Source organism: Macrobrachium nipponense, chromosome 19, assembly GCF_015104395.2.
Source record: "Macrobrachium nipponense isolate FS-2020 chromosome 19, ASM1510439v2, whole genome shotgun sequence".
NCBI classification, from domain to species: domain Eukaryota; kingdom Metazoa; phylum Arthropoda; class Malacostraca; order Decapoda; family Palaemonidae; genus Macrobrachium; species Macrobrachium nipponense.
The window spans coordinates 54,435,920-54,453,022 of record NC_061088.1 but is presented as its reverse complement, the minus strand read 5'-3'; the positions used below and the strand labels follow the sequence as shown (position 1 = coordinate 54,453,022).

At 37.1% G+C, this 17,103-nt stretch overlaps 1 protein-coding gene across 4 annotated transcripts in view; it reads left to right on the top strand.

Moving 5' to 3' along the window:
• The window catches only part of LOC135217025 (acyl-coenzyme A synthetase ACSM3, mitochondrial-like), a 271,158-nt gene that overhangs the window by 181,718 nt on the left and 72,337 nt on the right, over nt 1-17,103 (top strand). For all 4 annotated transcript variants that reach the window (XM_064252627.1, XM_064252622.1, XM_064252643.1 and 1 more), the window contains exons 10-11: nt 11,760-11,853; nt 13,209-13,344. In XM_064252627.1, coding sequence (XP_064108697.1) covers nt 11,760-11,853; nt 13,209-13,344 — 230 coding nt within the window. The remainder of the gene's footprint in view (nt 1-11,759; nt 11,854-13,208; nt 13,345-17,103) is intronic.

Sequence of the window (17,103 nt, the reverse complement as noted above, 5' to 3'; positions counted from 1 at the left end):
CATGTTAACCTTTTGATTTTTACCTTTTGATTTTTTTTTTGGTACCCAATAATCATTATTATCAAACATGGATCTATATTTTCCATGCATTTCTCTTTGTTTATGAATATGTCCAAAAAGGATATGTAACAGAACCTTTTTATACATTTAATCACTTTTTATGATTATATCTAAATATATGTTACGAGCACACTCCTAAGAAACCATGTTTGAAGTAACTTTTGTTATTCAAGGCTTGATTGGTAGCTGTCCGAGCCTAATGTAATAAATAAATACATGTTAGGAACAGATAATTACATATCTGTAAATAGAATCCATGACCTGAGGGGTCATTGGCGAATTAGGAGCGTCCTACTGACTAAGACAAATCTAGATCACGCTATGCAATGCCTGCAGTAGCCTGGTTTAAGTTTTGTGAAAATGTCATCGATTTGTAGCTTTGTCAACTATTCATAACACCTTCCATGGGAAGCGGTTGACCTGTTAACCTGCGCCGGAAACTTGTAACTTCCGAGCCGGCGGACTACGTATGTTTTTATGTGAATCGCTGAGATAGCTAATGTTTCGCTATCAACGTGATGCTCTAATAATTCAGTTCATTTCTAGTGATCAAACGGAACGGTCTCACGACCGAACTGTCTCTCTTGTTATGGAGTTCAGAAATAAAGTTGTTTTACTGTTATCAACTTATCCGTTTGAATCATCTCCTTTATTCTAAGAAGAACTTCTCTACTAAGATACCACATAGGAGAGGAGAAAAGAAGGAACCAGTAATGCTTACGAATGACAGTCGTAAGAAGAGACAACCAGTCTTTTCGCAAAAGCGAAATGAACAATATATATATATATATATATATATTATCTATATATATATATATATATATATATATATATAGAGAGAGAGAGATGAGAGAGAGAGAGACGAGATTGATGACCGAGAGAGAAGAGAGAGAGAGAGAGAGAGAGAGCTTGTGTACTTTTCAGGAGACTCATGACTGACTAACACTTGCTTACCTGGCACAGGGGACACGACCTGGGATTCGTATCTGAGGAGGCTTTTGGTTTTGTTTTTGCCGCTCCGGTTCTTTCACTCGCGTTTTAAAATTTAATCTGTCGACGATTTCAGCCTTTTTATCAAAATTAAATCTAGAAATATTGGTTCTTTCAAAAATTATAAAGATACATTGTTATTGGTACGATTTTTGACTGAATTTAACATAAAAACTTCCTACACAGAAAATCAGATCCAATATACATGACTACTGATCGCAGGGGTCACGTTGCGTTATAGGTTTGGGTTTGGCTCCTATTCACCTATTTTTGTGGCGCTCAGCTCTGAAAAAGTGCGAGCGCTGATGATCTTTAGTGAAATACGGAGACCTCAAAATCAATTAATTAATATTTGTAGCATGTAATTTATACTCAAATATCAGGTTTATGTTAATGACAGAAAGCAAAGCATCATCCTTAAGTAATATTTAAAAACTGTAAATCCTACCAAACTATACCCAGGTATATTTGAGGGAGCCTTCTGATCTCAACAGCTTGTGTGAGAGAGCAAGTGCCAAATTGTACAAAATATCGATGCTATTAGGAAAATTGTTTAAAAAAAATATTCATGAATGTGGACAACAGTATACACACATTAAAAAAACACAGACACACACATATATATTATATATTTCCATAGGGTGTTTGTCTCCTCGTGTCTTCGAAAGACAGGAATTTGGTTTTCTTAAAGTATATAACTACTATTGGAAAAAGGGCCTACTACAAGGTAAAATAACAGATGCTGTTATTTTACCATACATATTTCCTTGCCAGTTTCACGGTGGCACCGTTCCTTTTACATCAAGATGAATATGTAGATAATGTAAGTTAGGATTGGAAAAAAAGAATATGGACATACAATGAAACATACCGAGACATTACAAGGGACGAAGAAAGAGTTCAATTTCCGAGTTACAGATATAGAAAAAAAAATCCTGCAAAGTTTGCTGATTTTCGCGTATAGTTGGAAAGCGGTTGTAGTAGGGAAGGGAAAGAAAGACAGCCAACTAAACGAGCATGAAAAGGATTATGGAAATGTCAGAGGCAGGATGGCATTATCCAAATGGATAGGAACTATGCCTAGATGATGGAGGATAAAGCGTTGGCCATTACTGGAATAAAAGCATAACGTCGCCACTGGAAGATTAAATGTTAAGGAATCGGGGAATACAAAGGCTGAAAGAGAATCCTTTCCTTCCGGCAGGAAAGAGGCAGCTTGCCGGGTCGAACGTGTCTGGTTCAGGTCAAAAGTGACCAAAAGCGAAGAATGTTAATCGAAAATAATGGTCTAATAACAAATGTAAATCGAAAAAAAGGCAAAATATTCCATTTATATAAAAAGTGCTAGTTAGAGAGGAAGTGTGAGTGTACAGAAATGACAGAATTGTAGAGAAAATTGTTGTTAATCAGAATTTAAATGTGAATGGATTTATTTTTATTGAGTATTGCCATAGCTATAAATAGATATTTGATGAAGTGATAAAATCGGATATGAAAGCATGCAAAACTCACGTTTAAATGCTGACTTTTGCAGTTGCCCGATGCTTATGCGGTGTTTTAGAGAATAACCTCAGCGAGGAAACTGTCTTGTACGGCACATAATGCCTGTTCAGTAATAGAAAGTATTTTTGTGCGAGCGCGCTATTTAGTTGTGTATGCATACTCTTAAAATATTTATAAAAATCTTGAAATAAACGTGATTTTGAGTGTAAAAGTCTCTCTCTCTCTCTCTCTCTCTCTCTCTCTCTCTGCCTCCTTCTCTCTCTCTCTCGATTTCACTGCCTGATACTGCTATAAATAGTCTTGAAGATGTCTCATCACTTTCAGCTAATGGTGACTTGTAAGACGGAGATAAATCATGAAGATTTTAACTTTCTATCTCCCACTTCCTCTCTCATTAATTAATTTGAAATTAAAATTTAGAAGAGTTCTCTCTCTCTCTCTCTCTCTCTCTCTCTCTCTCTCTCTCATATCCATATTGTGCTCTCCCCCCCACCCCCCACCCCCATAATCATTTTCATCCACCGTTTTTATTCGCTCTCTTACTTTTCTTCTTATTTGACGACCATCCCTCTTCCTTTTTCCTCTCCCTCCCTCCTTAATTTCCCCTGATTGTCCCTCCCCCAGCCAGGATGCATTGTGATGAGCCCGAAAGAGCGTCTGTTGTCTCAGTGGTAGTTGAACCGGGAGTCTGGAGCCTTCTATCAAATGCGCGTGAAAGTGTAATAAGCCATTTGCAGAGTAGATCATAAAGCGAGAATGAATATCCAAAGTTTTCGTTGTATATTTCGGTTACGCTGTATGGTTGAGTGGGTTCCTTGAGGCTTTGGGGGATATAAGGGGTGGGGTGGGGGTTAGGGCTGCCAATGTGGGAGGCCTAGGAATGGAAGCATATTGTTGTTGATCTTTATTCAGCCACTCGCCTCCTTTTTTCTCGTTGTCTTTCTGGTCTATGTGAAGGGATATCGAAGATGTAGTTTAATCGTTTTATGCTTCCTCGTTTATGTAAAGAACATAAGTTCTTTTTTTCTCAGGAAGTATAATGGAGCACTTACAGATTGGCGGGCCCACTCGCAGGCCGTGGCGGAATGGCGCTTCGCGCCTTATCCGCATATTTAAAGATTCTTGGCAGGCACGGCATGTTCTGGCAAGAGGTAATGTTGTGCTGCGCGCACTAACCACAGGGGTTACAGAAAGGCTACTTACCATGGCGGATGGATTTGGGTGTCGCAATATCAAAACAACAACAAACAAAGTAGGGAGCAACTGGCCCGGTAATGTGTAAACAACCCAGTATAATTTCTTAGTGGGACTCGTTGTTACCTTTCCTTCGCGATTCATCGATTTTGAGCCAAATATCAGCTCCTTAACTTTCTGCAAATTTAACTCTTTGTTGTAAGTTTAAATAAATACATTCATTCATTTCATTCACTTCTTGGGAGTCACAGTTTCATTAACATTGCTACAACCGTTTCACTAACAAAGGAAGAAGTTGCTAGAGAGAGAGAGAGAGAGAGAGAGAGAGAGAGAGAGAGAGAGAGAACTGCTCTGCTTCTAAGCAGACTCATGACTGATTAAACTTGCTTAACTGGCACAGAGGACACGACCTGGGATTCTTATCTGAGGAAGCTTTTGCTTTTGTCACTGTCTCTTTCACTCTCTTTTAAAATTTAATTTTTCGAACGATCTCAGTCTGTATTAAAATTAATAGTTCTTCCAAAAAGTATAAAAATATATTGGTTACTGTTAGATTTTGGCTGATTTTAACATAAAAACTTCATACACACAAAATCAGGTCAAATATTTATGGCTACTGATTGTAGTGGTCACGTTGCGTTATGCGAGTTCTGCGGCGACAATACACCTATTTTTGCGGCTCTCAGTTCTGAAAAAGTGCGAGCGCTGATGATCTTTAATGAAATAGGGAGACGTAACGTGAAACGTACTTTTCGGCAAGAAGAGTATTATGAGAACTGGCCCTGGAACCTATTCAGAGCTGAAACAAAAAAAAAAAATAATAAATTAAGAAGACTGTACATATGTTTGTTTGTTGAAGTTGTAATAGAAAATTAAATATAACGTAATTTAACTTGTAGTAATAGAAATCCAACAATAATAGATAAAATGAGTAAGAGCAGAGAGGATGGAAATGAAAATGATAGTGTTAACTGCAATAATAATCATTAGCAGTTTTATAATTATTACCTGTTTTTACTTTACAAATTTCGTCATTTTATACCAAACAGCAATTAAATAATCTTTGTGGCTTGCATTTAATTTATACACAAATGTCAGTTTTAAATATTTGGGGAAGCCTTGTGATCTAAACAGCTTGTGATAGAGAGAGAGAGTCAAATTGTACAAGATATTGATTATCTCAAGAACAATACTTAAAGAAATATTGATGAATGTGGACAACAGTACTACTCTATAAGTACAAATCAGAACACTAATGAATCTTAGGCTGTACATGCACACACTTATATGTATTGTAATGGACCGCACTCGGTCCTGCAGGATCTTAAAAAAAAAAAAATGAAATGGAACTGGAATGCCTGACAGCAGTTGGGACAAACAAAGGAGAAGGAGCAGAGCAAAATCACAATTGCCTTAATATTAGTTCTTTATTTACAAAAATTTTATTTACAGCTTAGACCGGGTTTAGTAAAATACAGCAGTTTTTACATAACATTACTATAATCAAAGAGTCAGTCCACAATTTAAAATACAAATAAAGCCAAGTAGTTAATTATCAAAAACTCAATAGTCAAAATATTAACTTGACAGAATTAACTACAAAATCAAATACAATTTAACCATATCAAACTAATTCCCACGCAGCATAAACCATTGAATAAATAATAGGCAGCATAAATAATCAAAATACATAATCAATAATAAGCAAATAACCATAAACCGGCAGTATGAAAAAATACTAAACAGGCAGCATACCAATTATACAATAATACATCAGTGGCAAAAATAAACTCACACCGCATCAAAATAGCGTAAATTCAGGTAGCATTACACAGTACATAAAAACTGCAAACAATCTCCATAGAGATAAAGACAGACCCAGCTGTCAACACAGAGAATGGACACAGACAGACTATCTCCGCAACACGCCAAAGCAGCAACCAACTGCTAACCGGAACAACACATCCATCACATAAGTGATTACGGCCGAATCATCTGCTGCCAAACTGGAACAAATCCGTCCCACAGATGACCATGGTTTGATCATCTAACCATCCTCCTGCTCCCAAAGCCAACAGGTAAGGTATACCCGCTGCAAACGCCTCCATGCTGCTATGCTGCCGTGGACCTGACTCTCTGCCATACTAAACCCGACTGTCGACTTTCAAGTTAAGACGACAGACGTAAACTTCCCCCAAAGAAAAACAAGAACCAGTAAGGAGGCAACAACCCACCATGGGCAAATGATTGTTCAACAATTGAACTATACCTCACACCTCCTTACCCAACAGAAAAAAATATATATATTTTTTTTTCCACATTCACCATACTTTTCTCCGATGTTGTCACAACCCTGCCAGCCAAAACAGAACCAAATCCTGTCACACGGTCGCCAATGTAATGGACCGCACTCGGTCCTGCAGGATCTTAAAGAAAAAAAATGAAATGGAACTGGAATGCCCGACAGCAGTAGGGACAAACAAAGGAGAAGGAGCAGAGCAAAATCACAAAAATTGCCTTAATATTAGTTTAATTTTTACAAAAATTTATTTACATTTATTTACAGCTGAGACCGGGTTTAGTAAAATAAAGCAGTTTACATAACATTAATATAATCAAAGAGTCAGTCCAATTAATTTAAAATACAAATAAAGCCAAGTAGTTAATTATCAAAAACTCAATAGTCAAAATATTAACTTGACAGAATTAACTACAAAATCAAATACAATTTAACCATATCAAACTAATTCCCACGCAGCATAAACCATTGAATAAATAATAGGCAGCATAAATAATCAAAATACATAATCAATAATAAGCAAATAACCATAAACCGGCAGTATGAAAAAATACTAAACAGGCAGCATACCAATTATACAATAATACATCAGTGGCAAAAATAAACTCACACCGCATCAAAATAGCGTAAATTCAGGTAGCATTACACAGTACATAAAAACTGCAAACAATCTCCATAGAGATAAAGACAGACCCAGCTGTCAACACAGAGAATGGACACAGACAGACTATCTCCGCAACACGCCAAAGCAGCAACCAACTGCTAACCGGAACAACACATCCATCACATAAGTGATTACGGCCGAATCATCTGCTGCCAAACTGGAACAAATCCGTCCCACAGATGACCATGGTTTGATCATCTAACCATCCTCCTGCTCCCAAAGCCAACAGGTAAGGTATACCCGCTGCAAACGCCTCCATGCTGCTATGCTGCCGTGGACCTGACTCTCTGCCATACTAAACCCGACTGTCGACTTTCAAGTTAAGACGACAGACGTAAACTTCCCCCAAAGAAAAACAAGAACCAGTAAGGAGGCAACAACCCACCATGGGCAAATGATTGTTCAACAATTGAAACTATACCTCACACCTCCTTACCCAACAGAGATATATATTTTTTTTCCACATTCACCATACTTTCCTCCGATGTTGTCACAACCCTGCCAGCCAAAACAGAACCAAATCCTGTCACACGGTCGCCAATGTAATGGACCGCACTCGGTCCTGCAGGATCTTAAAGAAAAAAAAATGAAATGGAACTGGAATGCCCGACAGCAGTAGGGACAAACAAAGGAGAAGGAGCAGAGCAAAATCACAAAAATTGCCTTAATATTAGTTTATTTACAAAAATTTTATTTACATTTATACAGCTGAGACCGGGTTTAGTAAAATAAAGCAGTTTACATAACATTAATATAATCAAAGAGTCAGTCCAATTAATTTAAAATACAAATAAAGCCAAGTAGTTAATTATCAAAAACTCAATAGTCAAAATATTAACTTGACAGAATTAACTACAAAATCAAATACAATTTAACCATATCAAACTAATTCCCACGCAGCATAAACCATTGAATAAATAATAGGCAGCATAAATAATCAAAATACATAATCAATAATAAGCAAATAACCATAAACCGGCAGTAAGGAAAAAAAAAAAAATGAAAAAATACTAAACAGGCAGCATACCAATTATACAATAATACATCAGTGGCAAAAATAAACTCACACCGCATCAAAATAGCGTAAATTCAGGTAGCATTACACAGTACATAAAAACTGCAAACAATCTCCATAGAGATAAAGACAGACCCAGCTGTCAACACAGAGAATGGACACAGACAGACTATCTCCGCAACACGCCAAAGCAGCAACCAACTGCTAACCGGAACAACACATCCATCACATAAGTGATTACGGCCGAATCATCTGCTGCCAAACTGGAACAAATCCGTCCCACAGATGACCATGGTTTGATCATCTAACCATCCTCCTGCTCCCAAAGCCAACAGGTAAGGTATACCCGCTGCAAACGCCTCCATGCTGCTATGCTGCCGTGGACCTGACTCTCTGCCATACTAAACCCGACTGTCGACTTTCAAGTTAAGACGACAGACGTAAACTTCCCCCAAAGAAAAACAAGAACCAGTAAGGAGGCAACAACCCACCATGGGCAAATGATTGTTCAACAATTGAACTATACCTCACAGTATATTACACACACACACACACACACATATATATATATATATATATATATATATATATATATATGTATATATATATATATATATATATATATATATATATATATATATATATATATCTACTCAGGAAATAGCACGCAGATAACTATATCAGAAGGAAGAAACATTTATTTGAGACGTTTCACACATACAATGTGCATCTTCAGTCTGTTGAAATAAAAATACATACGTATTAACATTAAATAATATAGTAAAAAAACACAAGACTAAAATTAACTAAAAATTGACAGAAAGGACTAAAGATTAACGACTAATAAAACAAAAAGTAAAAAGTACAAATATAAAACAAATATCAACTTCAAATTACCAAGGCGCAACCAACCGTTAGTTGAGAAGGAAGGAGGTAGAATGACTAGACTTGGTCAAGAAGTTAAAACGTTGACTATGCCAGATAAAGCGTAGAAGATGAAACTCCACTATTCAATAAGGGAACAAGGCGTTTAATATATAATGACTTTAGAGAGGTTAGGTAATCAGAGTCTTTAACTGACCTTAAAATAGAGAAGTTTTGTTTCTTCACCTCTATCTTGCAATCGACTGCCTGATTTTTTTATGTTTGAGTGTTCAGGCCTACTTAATGTTTGACTCGTCCTAAAACTAAAGCCCATGTGACTGCAGTATCTCATCTGCAGCAGCCTCCTAGTCGATCCAACGTAAATTCTGGGACATCCCGGGGCCCGGGCGCGTAAATTTGTATACCACGTTAGATCGTATGAACTGCTGCAGACGATCTTTGAAGCAGAAAAAAAAGCCTATTTTGCTAGGGTTGTTAGATATGAATTTTATATTTAGAAAGGGAATTTCACTCTCAATAATTCTAGTTAGGTGTTGTGAAAATTTGCTATTGTATATAATGGTATGGAGGTATACATAAGTTTCTTTGGCACGTCTATTATTGGAATGGGTGGTCTAAAATGCAAAGTTAAAAGTTTGTCAACAATATTAAAAAATACATCCTTAGGGTACTAGTTTCGTTGGAAGATATTAGATAAAAAAAATCAATTTCTTTATGAAAGATATCCCAGTTCGATGAATACTTTATTGCTCTATGAACTAGAGTGGAGATGGCATCAAGCTTAAAACTCTTTTGACAAGAGCTATAAAAAATATTAGATAGTCCCGTATATGTTTTCTTCCCAAAAATTGAAGTGTTAAAGATTTAATGATCCCTAGAAATACAAATATCAAGAAACGGTAAAGAATTACCGTTTTCGAGTTCCACAGTAAAGTTAATTTTAGGGTGTTTCAAATTAATAAACTGTAAAAATTGTGAAGCTTGCCATTCGTATCTAAAAAGGGTGAAGGTATCGTCCACATACCTTCTGTAGAAGAATGGTTTAAAAGAATCAGGACAAGAATGCAAAAATTCTTGTCCAAGACTAGACATAAAAAATTTGCGAATAATGGGCCCAAGGGAGAACCCATGGCCACACCATCAACCTGAAAATATAATTTATTGTTAGAAACAAAGGCTGAGTCTTGAACGGCAAGTTCTAAAAATTGCTTAAAAAGAAGCTTATTAAATCCATGAAATAAAAATTCTTCACTTGGAAATATTCTATCAATTATGATGTTTATAGTTTCATTAATAGGGACATTCGTAAACAACGACTCCACGTCAAAACTGACCATAAAGAGTTCACCATCCTGTTTAGTTATTTCATCCTGAAATTCGTAACCGTTTCCAGGATCCTGTGAAGCTGTTTTCAGCTACAAAACGGATCCAGAATCTGTCTATGGAATCATTTCTTCCACCTCTTGGAGAAATGCCTATTGGATTATAACATCTTAAATCTTAAAGACTCCAGGATCCTGGCAAGGTAGTTATAAGTAAGGTGTTTGCATCTGGAGCGAAGGAAATTGACTAGTCAGCAACTCTTGCCTGCCTAGGTCGTGCTCCCTTTACGCTAGGGCTGTGTGTTGATGGCAAGCTTGTTGTAATTGTAATTTAATTTATTTGAAATGTAATTAATTACACTTTTTTATGGTAATTGTAACTAATTCTTTATTTCTTTTTAATATTAATTTTAGTTGTAATTGCAATTTGATAATACGACTTGTTATTATAATTGTAACTGTAATTGACACAAAGTATAATGTAATTACTCCAAGCCTGACTGACGGAAATGTGTCCACTAAATGGATGAAGATGTCAAACTACAGATATGACGTCACCTACGGGAATATTGCTTAGGAAGCAATATTCCAAGAGTGAGGCAAATCGAGAGGACTCACTGACACATGAGGTCATCTTCATGATTATTTAAACTCCCCTTCAGGCTTCATTCATTGGCAGAAATCAATGATATACTAATAAAACGATTTTAAAAAATGCATTTCCATGCTTCAGAAAACAAGTTGGAAAACTACGTAAATTTCCTGAATAAAACTTAAAATTCAAAAATATTTATGTAAGTACCAAATATATTTTCTTTTAAGTAGTATTCAGTGTCATATTTATCTATATCTGAATATCTCAAATTATATCAAGAATACCTACTGAAAATCTTTACAGCAATATATATTTTACTTAAAATAGAAAATGCATTTTCATTTCTTTTACTTCAGAACATGCAAATATGTTGACTGATTGCAATGAACTCATTAAAGAAAATCATGTTAAAAAACTGTATAAATTTCGTGAATAAGAGTTAAACTTCATTTTTATTTATATTACAGAATATATTTTCGTTTAAGTTTTATTCAGTGCCATATTAAGCTATATCTTAAGTTCTCAAATAATATCAAGAATACAGAAAATCTTTAATCCAAAACCGAGGCAGCTGTGGGCAATTAACTAAACCCTTGAACTACATTTATAGGCTGCTGACACACTTGACACATTCTGACTCACTGTGCAGCCCCACTGAGCACGTAATGAGTTTGCCAAGTTCAGGGTATGTTGTACTGAATGCCATAACTCGCCATTGTTAGTTACAACTTGCGTGATCAAATGGCGTAAGTCGAGAGGCCATTACGTAATTGTTGCGTGTTACACCTCTGACAGTAGTCGTGGAATGACGGCGACTATGCAAGGCAGCCTTGCATAGTCACCATCCCTGGCGCAAAGTCGTCAAACTCGGGGCGGGGACTTAGTTACGATTTATGCTGATTTATGGCGATTTGGTTGTAATGAGAACGTAGTGGACTCGTAATTAATGAGCAGAATTTCGGCCGTTGCGACTTATGCGGTTTGAAATCGCCAATGTTTGACCCGGGCTTTTAAGCAGCCAAAGAAGAGATAGTGAAGGTAACCCAGCAAAATATTCCCCTGTCCATCATTTCACACACAGTGGAATTTTGACAGCTCACCAACTGTACAAAGTGAACTCAAGGTTTTTTCCTCTCAAATTTGGTGAAAAGTTTTAAAATAAAAAAAGGGGTGGTTATTTCTTGAAGTATTAGAAACTTACAGCACTATTTTTTCTCTTTTTTTTATTGTAGATTATTGATTCACACTGGCAAGAGCTTGGACCAAATGAGGAAGGATTTCTTGCAGTTTCCTTGAGTGAAGGTCATCCCATTGGACTTTTTAAAGGTTTGAAATAAATGCATTTTTAAAAAGTTGATCCATATATGAGTCATATTTCAATATTCTCAAGTTTAAAGTCTTGGGTATCTTGAAAACCAACATAATTTTTTTTAAACTGTAAAATCCTTTCAAAAAACACTTTTTAAAAATATTTTCCACTTGATATTTGTTTATGATTATTTTATTCTGTGACATAAGAAAACACACATTGTGCCAAGGTCATTTAAATGTAGACAGTCATGTTTATTACTCTATCAAGTCAATCAGCATCTTTTGTCAACTCTGGTAAATTCTAAACAGTCAACATCCCTAATCATTGTGAACACTTATCCAGCTTTCCAATGGTCCTTTATGTTCTGCTAGAATCTGAAATCCAACTGACTGCTATCATTAACCTATATTCAAAAAATACAGCCATTCTTACAATTTAGCTGCAATGTGATTATACCATTTAAGATCCAGTATTCTTCTAAAAAGGTTTGTTTATGAAAAACGAAACTTTTGCCACTATGCTAGGATTACCATACAGTATTAGGTGTCATTATTGATCTAATCACTGTATTTTCCGTAGCTTGAAGAGCTACAATCTAACCTTTGTACGAACTTTTTTATGCGTTCCAACTTGCGCAACCTGTCTCGTAAAACATTATCATGAATGCTTTTCAAAATATTTTAATTTAATGATTCAACAACACAGTCATGTCAAGATTTTACTTGGAATCTCGCTCAAGTGCAATAGGAATCAGTCTTGTTGCTGAGACTTAAATGAAGCAAGAGCCACACAGACCGTGCAAGCCGAGAATATAGTGGATAAGAGAGGTGCAGAGTAGAAGTCAAGAGTACTAATTAATTGAGAAACAGTCAAAGAGTGCGTCAAATTTGGTTGGAGGAAAGCAAGTAGTGAGGCAGATTTCAAGGAAGTAAAATAAAGGAAATCTGGATTTACAGGAGTAAGAATGCTATTGCTTGTGGACGAGGAATATTCTCCTTACAAAAAAAAATTAATAGATTTCTACATAGTGTAAAAAGTAATTGAAACTGAAAAACTGAATATGCAAGAAAATTGTCCTTTGAAAAATTAGCTCAATAATATAAAATCAGTCATGAATATTTACCAACTGAGATAAGACATAATACCAGATATCTCCGAAATACAGGTAGTCTGTCCTTCAAAGTAAACAAAAATCATAATAATCCCTAGCAGATTTAAGAGGTATAAGTAGCAGCACAAGGACAGGCTAGGAATGGGTGTGCCAACTCCTTTGCCAATGAACAGTTAGATTAAATAAGACTATCTGGAGAGAATTTGAATTGGTTTTGTCATATATTTGTATAATTGACATTTTTACCTTTCTTTCCAGGATATATGGCTAATGAGAAGCAAACATCAGAAGTCTTTGTGGGAAATTATTATTTAACTGGTGATAGAGCATACTATGATACTGATGGGTACTTCTGGTTTGTTGGACGAGCAGATGATGTAATCATATCATCAGGGTATGTATTACCGTAGCTGGAAGATTTGCAGTGTCTGAACACTCAATTTTAGTGTTAACTTTATTTATTTATTTGATACATTTACAAGATTATGGGACCTGGTTTTATGACTAAGACAAAGATAGTGTGACCACCACATATAATGCATTGTAGCTACTCTGACAGGGGAGTACGTACTAAAGAAAAGAAAGTTTTCTTTCAAATATACTGTCTCATTCTTGCTGCTGTATCAATCAGCATGTCCAAGTACTCCATCCTGGTTTTGACCTGGAGGTAAAACTTCTGGCAGTTCCCTGTGATGCCCAGATCGTGGCAAAAAGCAACAGATTACAGTAATCTCAATCCTCAGCAATGGCACCATTGAGGATGCCAGGATCAGCCAATTGTTGAGATATCATAGCAAGTAAATCCATACTAAGTAAACTGAAACTGACACTAAGGTAAACATATAAGTGAAGGGGATCATAGATAGTCCAAAGCCCAGGGCTCTGAACTTAAATAGTTGATTAGTAGATAAATCGGAGGTATTTCCTGAAATCTTGATTGATAAGTACTGTACACCGTACCTGGGAATACACATCCTTTGCATTTGTGGAAATTATGAATTCTCCCTCTCTGATAGAAGTTAGCATTATTTGTGGAGTTTTCATCCTTAACTGAGTCTGCTGAACAAACTTGTTTATTGGATAAAGAGAGGTTTGATGGTTTTCATCCTCTTGATCTCTTCTCCAGGAGAAGATGCAGGGCCAGGACTACCCAAGACTCTGCCCACTGTCAGTGCTCTATGACAGGCATTGCAAAGCTCAAAGCAACTGCAGAGAAGGATTTACACCCTCAGTGTCCTCCCATCTCCTTCCTTTGACCAGACTTTTGGGCTAGTGCTGAGAAGGCTTCTTGCTTTTACAACAGAAAGACACTGAATTCCTGATATGGTTTAGGGGAAGGCTTGGCCTCTTCCCAGTTTTGAAATGAAAGGTACGGCTGCCCCCAAAACCTCATCTATGGCAATTTTCAAAGGGTCTTAGGCATTGTAAAAGTCCCTGTACAGTGCATAAAGGTAACCTGAGCGTCAGAGCACCTTTTTTCCACTACTGCCTCAAACCCTGCTATTCCAAAAGAGTAAGGAGTCCATCAACAACCCCTTCTGCTTTTGGGGTCTGCTTTCAGTTTTAGCCAAAAGGGAATGGGACTGAGTGGCATTGTTCCTTTTAATTGTTCCTTTTAACACAGGTTTACCTACAGTTTCAGGATTGGTACTAGAATGTTAGCACCCTTCCTCCAGACTTCAAGAGCCTATGGAGCTTTGCTATGCCCTACGCTGAGGAGTAAATCAGATAGCCAAGTCTGACATGTTAAATTAGGCGCCCATCTACATGGAAGGCTGAAGAGTAACCATGGCAACTGACTTCATGGCCACTGTTTTGGAGGATAAAGCCACTGGTGAACTAGTCTGCCTCTTCCCTCAGGTAGTACTTCTTTCATGTCAACAGAGGAAGAAGAAACCTTGTAGACCTAGAGGAAAAGGAATTTGCCATGACAGCAACCAGATAATCCACATCCTCCAGTACCCATGGGTGATGGTGATAAATGTAGCAAAATTGATGGTTTTCATTAAGGAGACCAAAGTTATTAGAGGTCAGCTTCAAAGCCTCATTTTGCTCATGATTGAGTAAATTTTTCTTTCCAAGGTGCCTTACCAGTCAAATCTAGTGTAGCTTTAATAGAGTAGGACCCTCAGTACTAAAAAACTACAGGGTTCACACCAGGCTAAGGCAGCCCCTTGACCAGGTATAAAGGTTGATGCTCATGATGAACCTGGGAAGGTTCACTGGACCAGTAGGTCATGAGGCCAATTCCTAAAGGAGGACATGACTACAAACAGTCAGTGTCCATTTCCAACACAGACCCAACAATTGCATTAGAACAGCCAGGGTTGATACTGCATATTAGGCAGACATCCCTGGATGATGCCTGACCCTGGCAATCAGGGGCTGTACCAACCTGGGTGGTGGTTGATATAGAAAGACCAGGGACCTGGTCACCGAGTTGATGGTCACATTAGGCCTGACACAGGAAACATTTCAGATAGGTGCATGGTCATGAGCAGTTTTGGAAAATGTATTGTTAGTTTCCGTCCAGAGACTGGGTCCTGGGAATGGGAGTGTTCTGTTGCTTCTGTTCTGGAAGAAGTGGCAACTGTGTGAAGTCCAAAAAAGATCTCTTGTAAGAAGACTTCCCTCCTCTTACTTCTTTTGGTTTAAAGGCTAAAGAGAGTTGGATGAAGGAACATGGAGTGGAAAGAAGACCATGAGTTGAAGAAGGAATAAACAGAAGAGGGGGAAGGAAAAGCACAAAATTCTTGCTCCTACTTTTCTTGTTGCTCAATCTTTCCCCTATAGTAGGATTAGACAAGGTTGAAGTAAGCTTCTGGGCAGACATCTGATTAACAGAAGCAACTTCAGCAGGCTATGTCATCTCAGAATCGGAGATAATATCTGAACCATATACAGTTGTACAAGTGGTACCAAATACTGAGAATATAACAGCTGAAGCCAGTTGTCAGTAAGGAAGCAAGGAACAGCTTGCATGTCATCCCATAATATGGGCAGAGAGTCTTTAGCGGTCTGAAGGCATCTTTTGAAAGCCTTGGCTCAGCAATCCTAATGGTCCCTCCCCTAACCTGGTACCACTAGTCACAGCACCAGCAGGGACAGAGATCAAATAGCTTTACAGAGTGAAGGGATGTGTATTGTCTCTCAACAAAATAGAAGGTATGTACCTTCTTGCTCCTATTCTCCTTGGGGCCATACTTCAGCCAATGTGTTGATGACCAACCTTCTTACTCCTAAGTTGCTCCCTAGAACATTCTTTGCCCCTCCAAAGAGCACAAAAAAGGTGAGGATAAATATCATGGGGACATGAATGACTATACTACACCTGCCTATACCCAGGACACTTCCTCATACAGTCAGTTTTCCAGTGATTGCATACTCTGACGTATGTATAGACATCCTTCAAAACATTAAAAAAGACAAGCACTACAAAAATAAAAATTATTCCAAAGGTGAAAAAAGCCACAGCAATGATGGTGTCCTATATCATAGCGATGACATTAACTCAGTGGTAGCCAAAGAAAATGGGTTTTATTTCTTCTCCCTGTCAGGCGTCCACCATGCACAGTATGCATGTTTGCACATTTTAAGCACAGTAACCTCTTGATTATCTGGATAAATAGAGCCAAGGCCCTGTCAGATAAGGGTGAAATCTGGAGAAAGATCCAGTTAAAAACTCTGTGGGGTGTAAAACAGCAACTTGTACCCTTATTCCACTGACCATGTCAAACCACATAAGTGGAGTGGGGTATTGGGACACAAATGCAAATGTGATACAAGTAACAGATTTGGCATAAGAACTCTTATTATCCTCACAAATCAAAATTAACCTCTGGCCACCTCATTATATGCCTAGTTCCTAGATGACTGACATTTTTCCAAAATGGTGGTAAATTTACTCTCAAATATTTTCATTCCATAAGCTTACAAAAGTTGCATGATGTCCATATAATGATTGTGAATTTATATTTTGGCATTCTTACTGTCATTAAAATAAACTGAACCCATCTTTCCAATATGGCCACCATATTTCCAAAATGGCTGCCAATATATTTATATATATATATATATATATATATATATATATATATATATATATATATATTTATATATATTGGGATTGCTACGGTAGCAAATTCTGTAACGG